At 36.1% G+C, this 13,841-nt stretch overlaps 1 protein-coding gene across 4 annotated transcripts in view; it reads left to right on the top strand.

Moving 5' to 3' along the window:
* Positions 1 to 13,841, top strand: part of LOC145671218 (BRCA1-associated RING domain protein 1-like) — a 230,904-nt gene that overhangs the window by 139,712 nt on the left and 77,351 nt on the right. For all 4 annotated transcript variants that reach the window (XM_081740096.1, XM_081740098.1, XM_081740099.1 and 1 more), the window contains exon 5: positions 1,532 to 1,612. In XM_081740096.1, coding sequence (XP_081596222.1) covers positions 1,532 to 1,612 — 81 coding nt within the window. The remainder of the gene's footprint in view (positions 1 to 1,531; positions 1,613 to 13,841) is intronic.

The following is a 13,841-nucleotide window of genomic DNA, read 5'->3' as shown; positions in this document are numbered from 1 at the left end:
TTAAATTGTTTTTCTTTTCTTGTTCTAAAGGCACTGTTTAAGCTTAATAATAAAAGTGAATTTCTTATCTCTCAGCACTTAGGTGCTAAACTCGACTAAAATTTCTGTCAACATCATATGTTAATGTTTATCGCTTTTACCCCTCTCAACTTCACTCGTCTGAGGTTTGTGTGTTTGATTCCTTTTCGTATGAGGTCTAAACAGGGTCGCATCCTGAATGCATAGAGCCTCAAAATTTGTTTCGTAACAGTATGCAAAACAACGTGAATGCAGCATACAGTTTCTTAAATTTAAGTGTTTCAAACTACTGTAAAATAATCGATTCATCAGAAAGAAAGACACCTAGAGAATTATTTTTAAGCATTTGTTCTACTTGCTAGATCACAATGCATTATGGGATTTTGGTCACTTTTCGGTCACTTTTTCGTGTGCTTTTGGTCACTTTTCAACTATTTACAAGAGACCAAACCACTATGAGCCCTGACCTAGGTACATATCTCACTTGACAACACATACTTGTAGTAAAGTAGTCGTCTTAAAGGGGATAAAATAATAGTATCTTAAAAGTAGGTGGTCGCTAGTCGGAAGGAAGGGTATTTTTTGAGTTTATACCTATCTTCCATTTATGCCATAATGTAGGAACCTAGTAACAAAAATTGGATCATGTCTGTAGAACACTTGAAATTAAACTGATGTTTTACAAAATTTAGTTGATGAAGTACTTCGCTTTACTTTCGAAGAAAAAATTACGTTTATAAGTGTATTATTTGCAGATCGATATAGACAACACACTGAAAATGTTACTTCATTGCTCATTGTCATTGCAGTACAAATAAAAGTGAAATATACATACATACATATATATATATATATATATATATTAGGGTGGGCCGAATTTCAACTTTTTTTCGAAAATCTGTTCGGCGAAGCGGTTATAGGGTGTCTTTTAGTGGGCAAAGTGTGCCAGATTTTTTTCAGAATTTTTAGTCAACGCCTTCATGTGCCGCATCGAGGTTTTATGAAAAATGTATGCAACCCGCACTACACGGAGCAACATTTCACGTTTTTGGCTATGTAAAATACATATATTCTCGTCTTCTGTAGATTCAGCCTTAGGGGCAGCTTGAACTATACCTAATGCATCTTTCCAAAGCCCACTTATGTGCAGTTCTTCTCTTAAATTGGCCAAATTTCAACGCTTAAGGCAAGAAGATTATGTTTTTTTTTTTATTTGTATGTACAAAAAAGTAGATTTATTTTGTTTAGCCTAAGAGCAGAGCCTAATAATTGATTTAACTCTTAAATATCATTGTAATTTTGAGTCTTAATACATATATATATATATATATATATATATATATATATATTAAGACTCAAAATTACATATATTACTCAAAATTATATATATTTCCAGATTTTGTGTGTCTAAAGCTTAGAAGGAGGCCGAAATTATATTAGAATTTATCGTTAAATTTTGTCGTCACGAAGTAAATATGCTCTTACAAACTTTTATTTGTATATTTCTTCTCAGGGAGATCGTATTCAGGTGGAATTGTTATTGCAGGCAGGAGCTAATCCTAACGTCAAGGATAATGCAGGATGGACGCCTCTGGTGCGTATAAATAATAAATATTATTTATCTAAAGATTAATAAAATATTGATACATAAATGATGTGTTATTAAAGAGAAACGAACTATGGTACAATGGAACTTGTTTTGATATATTGATTTCCCTGTCTATTATATGTATTTCTGTATAAGCTACTCTTGTTTTGAAAGAACTACAAAAATTTTCCATCGTGTTATTTATTTTTTTCAGTCGACTTCTAAACTATTGACAAAAGATAAGTTTTTCTTCAAAGTGGTATACGGATTTAAGAAATAAAACATGTTTTAGAACTATAGCAACAGCTCATTAAAGGATAAGTAGTTGTAAGGTGAAATAGTGTTCGGATTTGAAAGTTTTAAGCTTCTTATGACAACCGTTTTTCTTTCAGAATTGTCATATTCCATAATTTCCGTGAAATTCAAAGCGTAAAATGTGTGTTTGGACCAAAAATAGACCTTGAACTTTGCCTTACGGTGGCAGAATCATGTTACCTAATCCATTCACTGACTAGCGACACAATTTCATTTTTGAAGTCCGCACTCAGCAATTCAAACGTGGTCTATACAATATCTTGTGTTGTGGTTAGGTTGTGCAGTGTGTATATTCTTAAATAGTCCAATACGATTGAAACGAAGTGGAAATGCGAACATCATGTTGTACAAACGTAACAGGAGTTCATACAATCCATGGCCTTAATTACTAAACACCAATCTCTAGATTGAATATATATGGCTGGACAAGTGTCGGAATTGATAGTATAATGGTTAGATGAGTACTGGGTTAAGTCGGAGACATATTCAATTCAGTCTTTTTCTTTATATGTATATATAAACAATACCGTTGTCATCACCTATAATAGTACGAAAATAAATGTCTTTGCTCGATTCACTTTACAATTGAGGGTTGTAGTCGATAGAATTGTTACAAGTTTCAAAATGCTGGGTAAAGGCGTTTGAAGTTATAAATTAATGTGCAAAGTTGTATTTCCTAACCACACACACTAGAATTTACCTTTTTAAATGGTTAATATTTATTACAGTGATTAAATTATTTTAAGTAATCTGCGTTTGATTATTAAAAGAACGCAAAGAGCATCCTCTTTGTTATTAAAAAAGTACAAAGGTGGTTATCAAGTTTTTTGACTATGTCTATTAATTCATGAAATCCATTTAATAATGTTACACTCAAACTTTAAAACGTAGTTATTAAAAGTTTGAAAAACACTCCTCTATTATTTATTTACTTCATACCAACATTCCAAGTGTAGTTTGGCAGGGAATATTCCAATTCAAGAATCAAAATCTAGACCAAATGTGCCAATTCGAAATATTACGCGTAATTTTGGCTTTTCAAGATTTTGCTGTATGTGAAGGAACATTAGAAATAATTTGAGATATTTGTCCTTTATATACTTAAAATATGTAAACATCGGGACCGCAATTTTTGAAGTCTATTCTTCTAAGTTTTCAATTGCTTCGAACATATAATTTCATTGTTCTTCACTCATATATATTCATGCAACGTTTACTTACGAAGGATGAATCTATTTCTTAAGTAGAATGTGGATAGCAATTAGATTTATGTCTTTAAATCTGCGATTACTCACAACAAAATTTCTGTAGACTTTACTGTTAGCTCTGATCACAACAATGTTCACATTTTATGTAGAACGAATATTAAAACCTTAATCTATCTATCCGTGTATAGCTAAGGATATTGACCTAATTGCTGTATTTTCGTCTTTCATTGATATTTCCTGAAACCTTATGTAGATACTTATCAATTTATTGGAAACACCTGGTGTTGGAAACATGTCACATAACTGGTTGACAGCAGTCAAGTTGCGATCGCTCCTCCGGGCTTTTGGTGGTTTTGTGTTAGTGATGCGGCGTGGAATGAAGTAGTATAGAGCTCTTTAATGGTAGCAGGTGGAATATTATCCCACTTCGCGTGCATTGCATCACGTAATTCCGTAAGAGAGGTTGAAGACGGAAATCTGCGACGGTTTTGTGCATCGAAAACGGACCACATATGTTCCATTCTGTTCAGATGCGGAGATTAGGTAGACCCAACAAGGTGTTCAATTTCTTTTGATGTTCCTCAAATTACGTCACAACAGTTCCAACTGTGTGAATGGGTGTATCATCCTGGAATATGGCGTCATTGGTCGGAAACATCTGAAGCAAAGGATACACGTGGTTCCCTATAATGGGAAATAATCACGCACAGTTACGTGGTCAAAACGTCAGTACAGGGCTTGCTGGAAACTTGGATATTGAGGCCCACACTAATAAGAGCTGTCACCTCGTTTCACGGTTGGCCGGTGACATTATAGATCATACACTTCTTTGGACGTCTGCCCCACATAAATACGACCCGTGGATTGAAGTAAGGTGAACTACGATTAATGCGACCATATCACGTGTTTCCAGACATAACCGGTCCATATTGCATCGTTCACGACCCATTGACATTGCGCTAACCTATACTAAAAACCCAGAAAACTATAGAGCACATGTACATGTGCCTGAAAATGAAACACGAGAAAACGTATGTACATTGCCTGTGAAAATCAACATGACGTGCCTGTACAAACATTATGAATTGTTGTTTACAGATGTAAAACATTACAGTTAGCATGTGCATCGTTGTTTAGTTCAGCGGAAAGAACATTGCATGTACGGGTGAGCACCATGAATTTTGAACTCTCTCTATTCCTTCTCCTAGAATGCGCCCTTGGCTCAAAGTAATATAAAAATTCCAGCTCAGGATAAGTACTAACTATTGTATATTCAAAAATTCATTTCGAACTGCTTAACCGTTTCTCTGTGATGCGAACAGACAACATCGCTTTCAAATTATAGAAAGTGCTCTCCTTCCCCACTTAAAATGGAAACTCTCAAAAACACTGGAACACGGGTCCACTTACTTTTAATTGGAAGTTTACATAAAAAATGTAATCTTCCTAACTTGACAGAATCGTGATATACTAAGATTTTCGCATAGATTTTGACCCTCCGCTCCCCCCTCCCCCCATTGAACACGCATTTAATCGAAGTAACCTCATTGAAAACCTAGTTCGAGATACGTGATAACTCAATCCAAAAATTTATTCCAAACGGTTTAACCGTTTCCCTGTGTTGCGCGCACAAGCAAGACTCTTTTCATTGTTATACAGTAGTTCACAGTTCAACACTTTTACAGCGAATTTGAACTAGCGCAAACAAAATTCATTATGAATGATTCCCAAAAGTTTTTTCTTTTTTCAATGGTGTTCTGTTCTGGTGGTAAATTTATATTTTAAGCCAATTTTAAAACTAGGCATATACTAAGAAGTACGATTAAAGAAAGAAATTATAATCATATTAAGATTATTATTTTAATCTTAAGTTTTAAAGTATACATTTTTTTTGAGATGGGCTTTATTGTAGGTTTTTTTATGAGTTTTACCCCCCCCCCCAAATACTGGAGAATTTTGGGATGGGGAAAATTCCAAAAAACCCTAATAACACTAATAAAAGTTTAATCTTACTATATTTGTTCAGACTCGATGATAAGCCCCACTCACGTCTATTCCGTAGACGACGCGAACGTTTAACGAGAAACAATACGAATTAATGTTTTTGTTGATCATCTATGTATTTCAAAGTGTCTGTTACTTGGTGGTGAAGTTTCAGACAAGTCTTCAATGATGTTTTTCCTATGTGGAAGTAAGGCTGTCGTCTCCAGGAGAATTTTACATACGTGTCTCACTTCAGTCATGCCTATTTGTCCACTGCCACTAGAAAATTCTTGATGCATACTCACTTGTCGTTAAGTTCTGGAAAAGTGTTATTTTAGTTGATTACATCATCCAATAAAAAAAAAAAAAAAAATAAGAACTAGTTATTCACTGTAATATGATATTGCAAAATTCAAGTTTAACCAGGGTTGAAAAAACGTTTTTTTTTTAAAAAAAAAGAAACAAAAATAACGTTTTTATGTTTAAAACATGTTTTTCTTTGTTTAAAACTTTTTTAACGTTTAAAACAAAGTACTTTGTTTTAAACAAAAGAAAACACGTTTAAAATGTTTATTTTGTTTAAAACAATAATCTAAATAGGCATATATATATTCCATTTTTATACGGTCACAGGTATTGCTTGCCATCTATATTCAACCGTTAGATCAAATTTCGGGAACTTCCCTAATCTCGATCCGTCCAAATGTTCAATTCCGGAGAAAGAAAGAAAGAATTTTCCCGATTTCTGTTCACTGAATATGTAGTTTCTTTATGTTACGTTCTACTGGTCGTCTGCATTCTTAATCTTTAAACACCCATTGACGCAACTGCTGTATCAGGGCTTTAATCCTCAATGGCTCAGTCCCTAATTAAGGCTGTGTCCAATACTTGGAATGCGTTGGGATTTCCCTATATAATAACATGACATATTTCTTTCCAAAATTATATGAAAACTATTTATTTTATACATTTCAAAATTCGTCGAAATGTTTGTTAGTATCAATATTGCATGTTCACTTTTACTTTTTCTTGCTAGGGTAATATTAGAGGGCGCTAATTAAAAATTAATTTTCTTACATTTAAAAGTTGTTTAATATATGGCAGTACATTTTGCAACAACGCAGAAGAGCAGATAGGAGGCTAATCAGGTAGGTTTCTTTCATTCTTTGCCCCCTGCCAGGTCACTTGGGTTGTCCCCGCAGATAAAGAAACCGATGGAATGCAGATTGACAGCAGAAAAGAGCAAAGTCTGTTTTCTCTCTCTTCATAGACCTTAAAGATTTCATTGATTCTACGTAAACATCCGCGCGAATAGCTACCTGTAGACGCATATTGGAGTTAACGACGTATGAACGTTTTAGAAAATCTGTCTTTGTTGCTTTCAAGTGAGGGAAATGTTCATCTTATAAAAGTAGTTTTGACCTGTATATTGTAGAGTAAACTAGCTTATTTGTCGCATCAACTGAGAAACTTTGGCATAGAGATCGAAGAGGATTTATTCTGTTGTGATGTATAGCGAACTGCAAAATAGTTAATATATGTGTAGGAAGAAAATGACCGAGAACTGCTTTTCGATATATCGTGTCGTTTATGCTCTATGAAAATCAATATTGAAACCGGAAATAGTAGTAAATTTCTACCAGTTCCGGTTTTCAGTAGAGAGATAGGAATGGAGAGGATATATTTTCTAGAGACGTTGAATCAATTTCCTAAAACCGCTTGACGCTAGCTAATATAGTTATTGATTTATGGCCCGTAAGTGGTCGATCTCTATCACTTACGATTTATAAAGAAGATTGACGGAGGAAATGGAACCTATTCTTAGGACACTAAATCGATTCCAGAAAACCCTTCTCCATATCTCTTGCTGCTTTTGGTGTGATACCTGTTAACAGACAGACGGACATAGCCGTTCTATTAGACTTCCGATACTTATGCATAGAATAGTTTGGAAGTTTAATAAATCCAGGTAGAAGAAATAGTATTAATCAAATCTATTTTCGTGCAGATTAAGAATATGGGAATTTCAAGGATTCTTTTACATAAATTGTTATGCCCTAAAGAATAACGGTTACCGTGATGGCTCAGTGGTAGAGTGCTCACCTCTGGTGTGTGTGTGCTCTCCGGTTCGATCCCAGATCGCACCAAGTGGGCTTTGTGTTGGATGAACATCATGTTCGTGAGTTTTCTTGAGGTTTTCTCATTTTCTCCCACTTTCTTCACCCAACATTTCATTCATTCCCATCATCAACGTCTACTTTAGCTTAGCCGACATAACCGTGAGACGTAAAACACAAAGATTTCATTTCATTTGTAAGTAATAACCTAATGCATTCTACAGTGTTGTGTTCTTGGCTAATGGCCCAATAATAGCGTACAGATTGATGAGATGCTTGCAGATTGATATGCCATAAAATCGATTATTCATGCCAAAAAAATTGCACCAATATCTGCCAGGTAGTCACTTCAAGCAAGAATCTATCCGTTTCGTTCAAATAGTGTTCCCCATGAGACTAGACGACACGAGAAATAAGGTTTTCTCGTCTCGTCTCCTAAATTCCTCAGACTTCTTTCGCTCTTGTCTCGAAATTTTATTGTCCTTTTTTTGGCAATTTATGTTTTTTTAAAACATATGCCCTATTTTTTCCTTAATTTCATCACAACCATTCCGCGTCACGATTGGTCCACGAATAATGTGATATAACAACATTTTAACCATACTTATGATTGGACTAAATTGTGTAACGACTTGCATATTTTAAAACTAGATAAATGTTCTTCATTGCTTTCGTACCATCATTTTATCAATTTGTACTTTTTATTACATATCAATCATGTAACACTAAAACAGTGTTTGAAATCAAAACTTGGATGAATTAGTGTTGCTCACGAGACTCGAGAAATTTCTCGTCTCGAAAACGAGACGATAATTGTTGTATTTCTTGCCTCGTCTCGAATTTGAAAAGGTACTTCTCGTGTGGTTTTCGAGATTATAATAAAGACGAGAAATTTGTGGTCTCGTGGACAACACTGCGTTCAGAATAGGACTTGCGCGGGGGTGCGTCTGTAGGGAGCAGGTGCGTTAGCAACGGTGGGTATGCGAATAAACAAAGTTTATCCAATCATTATGTGAATAGAAATAAAAAATACATAAGTTTCGAATTGCTAAAATTTAAATACAACACGAATATCGACCAATATCCAGTTTTTGTTTCTCTTACGCCATAGTGAAATATTTTCCAGTATAAACTGCCAAAGTGCTTGTAGAGATGTATACGCATGTCCAAAATGATTGTCGCATATCTATAACTGTCTTCTTTAAGAATATAATTTGATAGTGATTTTGCAGGGTACTTTTAATACTGATGCTATGTGTATAACCGGGAAATGTATATGTGTGGTAAATTTCATAAGAAAAGAATTATAAATACGAAAATTAGAATGAGTAAAACAAAATGTTGCTAAATAGACTATACAGTTTTATTTTCGTTTTATTGTTCTTATTTACTGCTCTTTGACATGAAATTTGCTACATACATGTCTTTGCCGATTGTCCACATAACAACATTATAAGAAATATCGTGCGAATTCATTATCAAATTATATTCCTACAACAACATATTTATAGACATGCGACATGTATGAGTGTACTTATAGTGTACTTATAATAATTTTGGACATGAGTGTACTTATAATATTGATTCAACAATTATCATAACCAGTGGCGTATTTAGGATCTTGTTTCGGAGGGGGAGGCTTGAGAATCAGTAAGAAGCATTTGTGTTGTACGTATAATGTTAAAAAAATAATAAAAAGCTAAACTAACTAACTAACTAACTGTATGGCCTATGGAACCCGGAGGTTCAATGCCGTGTTCACAAAAGCTCTCCACTGACTTCTATCCTTAGCTAACTGCATCCAGTTTCTACTTTGTATTCCAATCTCTGCCCGAGATCCATCTTAATATTGTCCTCCCATCTGCGCCTAGGTCTTCCTAATGGTCTTTCCCGATTAGTCTTCCAGTCAAGACTTTGAAAGCGTTTCTACTTTCTTCCATTCTAGCTACATGACACGCCCACCTAAGCCTCCTAGACTTGACGACCCTAACAATGTTGGGTAAACCGTATAAATTATGTAGTTCCTTGTTATGAAGTTTCCGCGATTCCCCATTTCCGTTCCTCTTGGGTCCGAATATTCGTCTCAGGGTCTTGTTCTCAAATACTTTTAGTCTATGTTCTTCCCTCAGAGTAAGCGACCATGTTTCGCAACCATACAGAACAACAGGCATGATTATCTTTTTGTATATTTTAAGCTTCAGATTCTTCGACAGAATTCGCGACGAAAAGAGATTTTGAACCGAATAGTAACACGAATTCCCTGCTTTTAGTCGACATTTAATTTCTTCATGAATATGATTTTCCTCTGTTAATACTGATCCTAGATATTTGAAACTATCCACTTTACCAAAAGTATTATTTAATATTTTAACGCATCCATAATTTGCTGTATTACGGCCCCGACGCACTTCCATGTATTTAGTTTCCTCTGCATTTACTTCTAAACCCATGTCCCTGCAAGCGTTTAATAAAATCTCTGCATTTCTTTCTATTGTTCTCCTGTCATCCCCTATTAAATTTACATCATCAGCATATGCCGTAACCTGGTGAATACCATTCAACTGTAGGCCCTGGTTGCTATCTTTGATTTTCCTTATAGCGTATTCCAGAACAAAGTTAAATAATAATGGTGACAACGCATCTCCTTGTTTCAGGGCATTTTCGACGTGAAAGTTCGTGGACAAAAATTTTCCTACCCGGACTTTACTTTGGAATTCATTTAAACATATCTTATTTAATCTAATTAGCTTTCTCGGTATTCCAAGTTCTGTAAGAACGTTGTATAATGTTTTTCTACTAACCGAGTCGTACGCTTTTCTAAAATCAATAAATAGTTGATGTACCGGGGTATTGTATTCCCACTTTTTTTTTCGAGTATTTGGCGAATGCTAAATATTTGGTCGATAGTTGATCGATTTCGTCTAAATCCGGACTGATAATCTCCAATAATTTCATCTGCGTATGGGGTCAATCTTGCTAATAGAATATTTGAAAGGATTTTATAGGATGTTGACAGAAGAGAAATGCCTCGATAATTATTACAGTCAGTTTTGTCGCCTTTCTTGCGAATTGGAACAATGATTGATTCTTTCCTCTCTTGTGGTAATTCTTTCTTGTTGCAGATAAGGAGAATGCCTTTGTTTACCTTGTTCCACAGTTTTTCGCCTCCAGCTCAAATCAACTCAGCCGGAATTTCATCTATACCCGGAGATTTGTGTTTCTTTAATTTCTTTATTAATAAATTAGAAATATTAATAAATCAGTGAAGAAATAATAATGAAATTATTTCGGGGAGAGCTTGAGCTTGATAGCCTCCTATATGCGCCACTAACCAAAACATATTTGTTATAATTATTACTGCATGAATGTACCCTTCATAATATTAGTAAATATTTATGTTCGTTGCATTGTTAACAGAATAATATCATGGTGATGGAGCAAACTCTTCAGTGCTGTATCTCACAAGTAAACCTTACGTTTGGGTGAATCGAGTTGCTGACTGAGACACATATGAGAAAGTAGTACTAAATGTGGTCAGTATTTCAGTGAAGTTGTAGGTGCGAAGCTCCAGGGGCTTAGGAGATACAGCTACCACAACATCATATGGCAGTACAGAATAGTCTTCATACAGTTGGAGGTAAAAGCTCTGTAAGACCTCTTGTAGCGACAAAAGGTGAATAACAAATATATGGGTACATATTAGGACTAGGGGGAAGTCATATAGTAAGGGTATACCTGACGGCGGCCATCTTGAAAAAAAAATCCGCCATTTTCAATTAAGGTTAAGCTTTTAAAATAGGAATAGGGTCATGTGATACATGATTTAAGGCGCAAATTTAATCAGAAGAACAATGGTGACGTTAATTTTGATTTACGCGCAATTGGTAAAAAGTTACAGGGAAATTAAATATTGTTGCAGCATATGTATTAGTCCTTTACCCAACCTTGTAAATTTTGTGTTAATGATAATAATTAAATAAAAAGCACGTGGATAAATATTAGGTCTATGGTAAGAGTTGCCTTGATGTCGGCCATGTTCAAATCCGCCATTTTGAATCAGACAAAAGTTTTAAACAAAACGCATAACATTGACACCTTATTAATAGCAAATTCTACCATAACTCCAACGGTATAACCATTTTTGCTTTATCATTAACCAGCACAAAATTAAATGGATCGCTCCTTACGACTACTGCTTTGACGGAATTGTTAACGACAAAGGTGTCAAGTGTAACTCGACTGCCTTTGCCAGGTGTGCTCACTGTGAGCAGAGCATTTGTGCAAGTCATGCACTCTTTTGTGAACTACATATTGATTGCACTAATTGAGGACTTTTCTGGAAGAAAGACCCAAGTTCAATTATGACTCAATTCCACTTTGGTCATTTTTCCTTAAATTAGCAACTTGTTTATGTGATAACAAATGCTGGTTAATGATAAAGCAAAAATGGTTATACCGTTGGATTTATGGTAAAATTTGCTATTAATAAGGTAATATGTTATGAGTTTTGTTTAAAACTTTTGTCTGATTCAAAATGGCGGATTTGAACATGGCCGACATCAAGGCAACTCTTACCATAGACCTAATATTTGTCCACGTGCTTTTTATTTAATTATTATCATTAACACAAAATTTACAAGGTGAGGTAAAGGACTAATACATACGAGGCCTGTCTAAAAAGTATCCGACCTTAATTTTTTCCACGCAAAGTAGTGATTCTCAGGCGGCGCCACCGTGCACGGTGGAAGGAGGAACCTTAATGCGCATGCTTGAATTTTTTCACTGCGTTCGCGTGTGCCAGTCGTGAGCTGGTGGTCGCGAAGTGAGATGCTGTTGGTAGTGTTCGTCGGATTTAGTGTTTCTCGCAAGATGACTGAACGAATTGAGCAAAGATACTGCATCAAATTCTGTCAAAGGCTGGGTGATTCTCAAAGCCAAACAATTCGTAAGATTCAGCAGGTGTTTGGAGAAGATGCGATGGGTGTAACACAAATTAAACAATGGTTCAACCGATTCAAAGATGGCCGCACATCAGTCGAGAGTGAGCAGCGCAGCGGCAGGTCCCAAACTGCTCGGCATGCAGCTGTTGTTGAGCGGGTGCGAAATTTGGTGATGGCAGATCGCCGTTTGACAGTGCGGGAGATTGCAGAAGATGTTGGAGTGAGTAAAGATTCTGCACATGCAATTTTGCGTGACGATTTGAACATGAAACGAGTGGCTGCTAAATTTGTACTCAAGTTGTTGTCTCAGGAACAAAAAGACACCCGTTTTGACGTTGCACAGGACCTTCTGGACACCACCAACACTGATCCTGGGTATCTGAATTCCGTGATAACTGGAGATGAGTCATGAGGGTACGGGTACGACCCAGAAACAAAACAACAATCGTCTCAATGGAAGCATCCCGATTCTCCAAGGCCGAAGAAAGCGCGGCAGGTGCGAAGCAAAATCAAGGTGTTGCTGACTGTTTTCTTCGATGCCCGTGGAATTGTGCATCACGAGTACGCACCGGAAGGACAAACAGTGACAAAGGAGTACTATCAAGATGTTCTCAGGCGACTCCGTGACGCAGTCCGGCGCAAAAGACCAGACATGTGGACAGCGAAGAACTGGCACGTCCATCATGACAACGCCCCAGCACATTCATTCCAATTGATTCACACGTTCTTAGCCAAACATGGAATTACAACCGTTCGCCAACCTCCCTACTCTCCAGACCTGGCTCCTTGTGACTTCTGGTTGTTTCCAAAATTGAAGACGCCTCTGAAGGGATCCCGTTTTGAGAGTAGAGAAGACATAATGCGGAACACGACGACGGAGCTGAACAACATTCCAAAAGAAGACTTCCAGCGGTGTTTCCAGCAGTGGAAGGATCGGTGGGCTAAGTGTGTGGAAGCACAAGGGGCCTACTTTGAAGGGGATTAGGGTCCCAAATCTGTCAGGTATTCGCAACTATTTTTCTGGCCAAAGGTCGGATACTTTTTAGACAGCCCTCGTATGCTGCAACAATATTTAATTTCCCTGTAACTTTTTAACAATTGCGCGTAAATCAAAATTAACGTCACCGTTGTTCTTCTGATTAAATTTGCGCCTTAAATGATGTATCACATGACCCTATTCCTATTTTAGAAACTTAACCTTAATTGAAAATGGCGGATTTCAAGATGGCCGCCGTCAGGTATACTCTTACTATATGACTTCCCCCTAGTCCTAATATGTACCCATATATTTGTTATTCAACTTTTATCGTTACAAGAGGTCTTACAGAGCTTTTACCTCCAAATGTATGACGACTGTTCTGTACTGCCATGTGATGTTCTGTACTGATGTTCAACTTCACTGAAATATTGACCACATTTAGTACTACTTTCTCATATGTGTCTCAGTCAGCAACTCGATTCACCCAAACGTAAGGTTTACTTGTCAGTTACATAAGTTACACGCTATCCAGGTTTCCTCCAGGCGAGATTTTGGTTGAGATGTTTCACCCGCAAATCATCATTAAATCAAATATTAATTAACTCTGTTGTGATGGATGGTCAACTACAAAATAGAAGTAGTCCTATGCACGAATGTGGATAAATGGACTAATATAGCTTTCTGTGTATATAT

The sequence above is a fragment of the Thermobia domestica genome, chromosome 15 (genome assembly GCF_964235325.1).
Source record: "Thermobia domestica chromosome 15, izTheDome1.hap1.1, whole genome shotgun sequence".
Classification (NCBI taxonomy): Eukaryota; Metazoa; Arthropoda; class Insecta; order Zygentoma; family Lepismatidae; genus Thermobia; species Thermobia domestica.
This window is presented reverse-complemented; position numbering and strand designations above follow the sequence as displayed.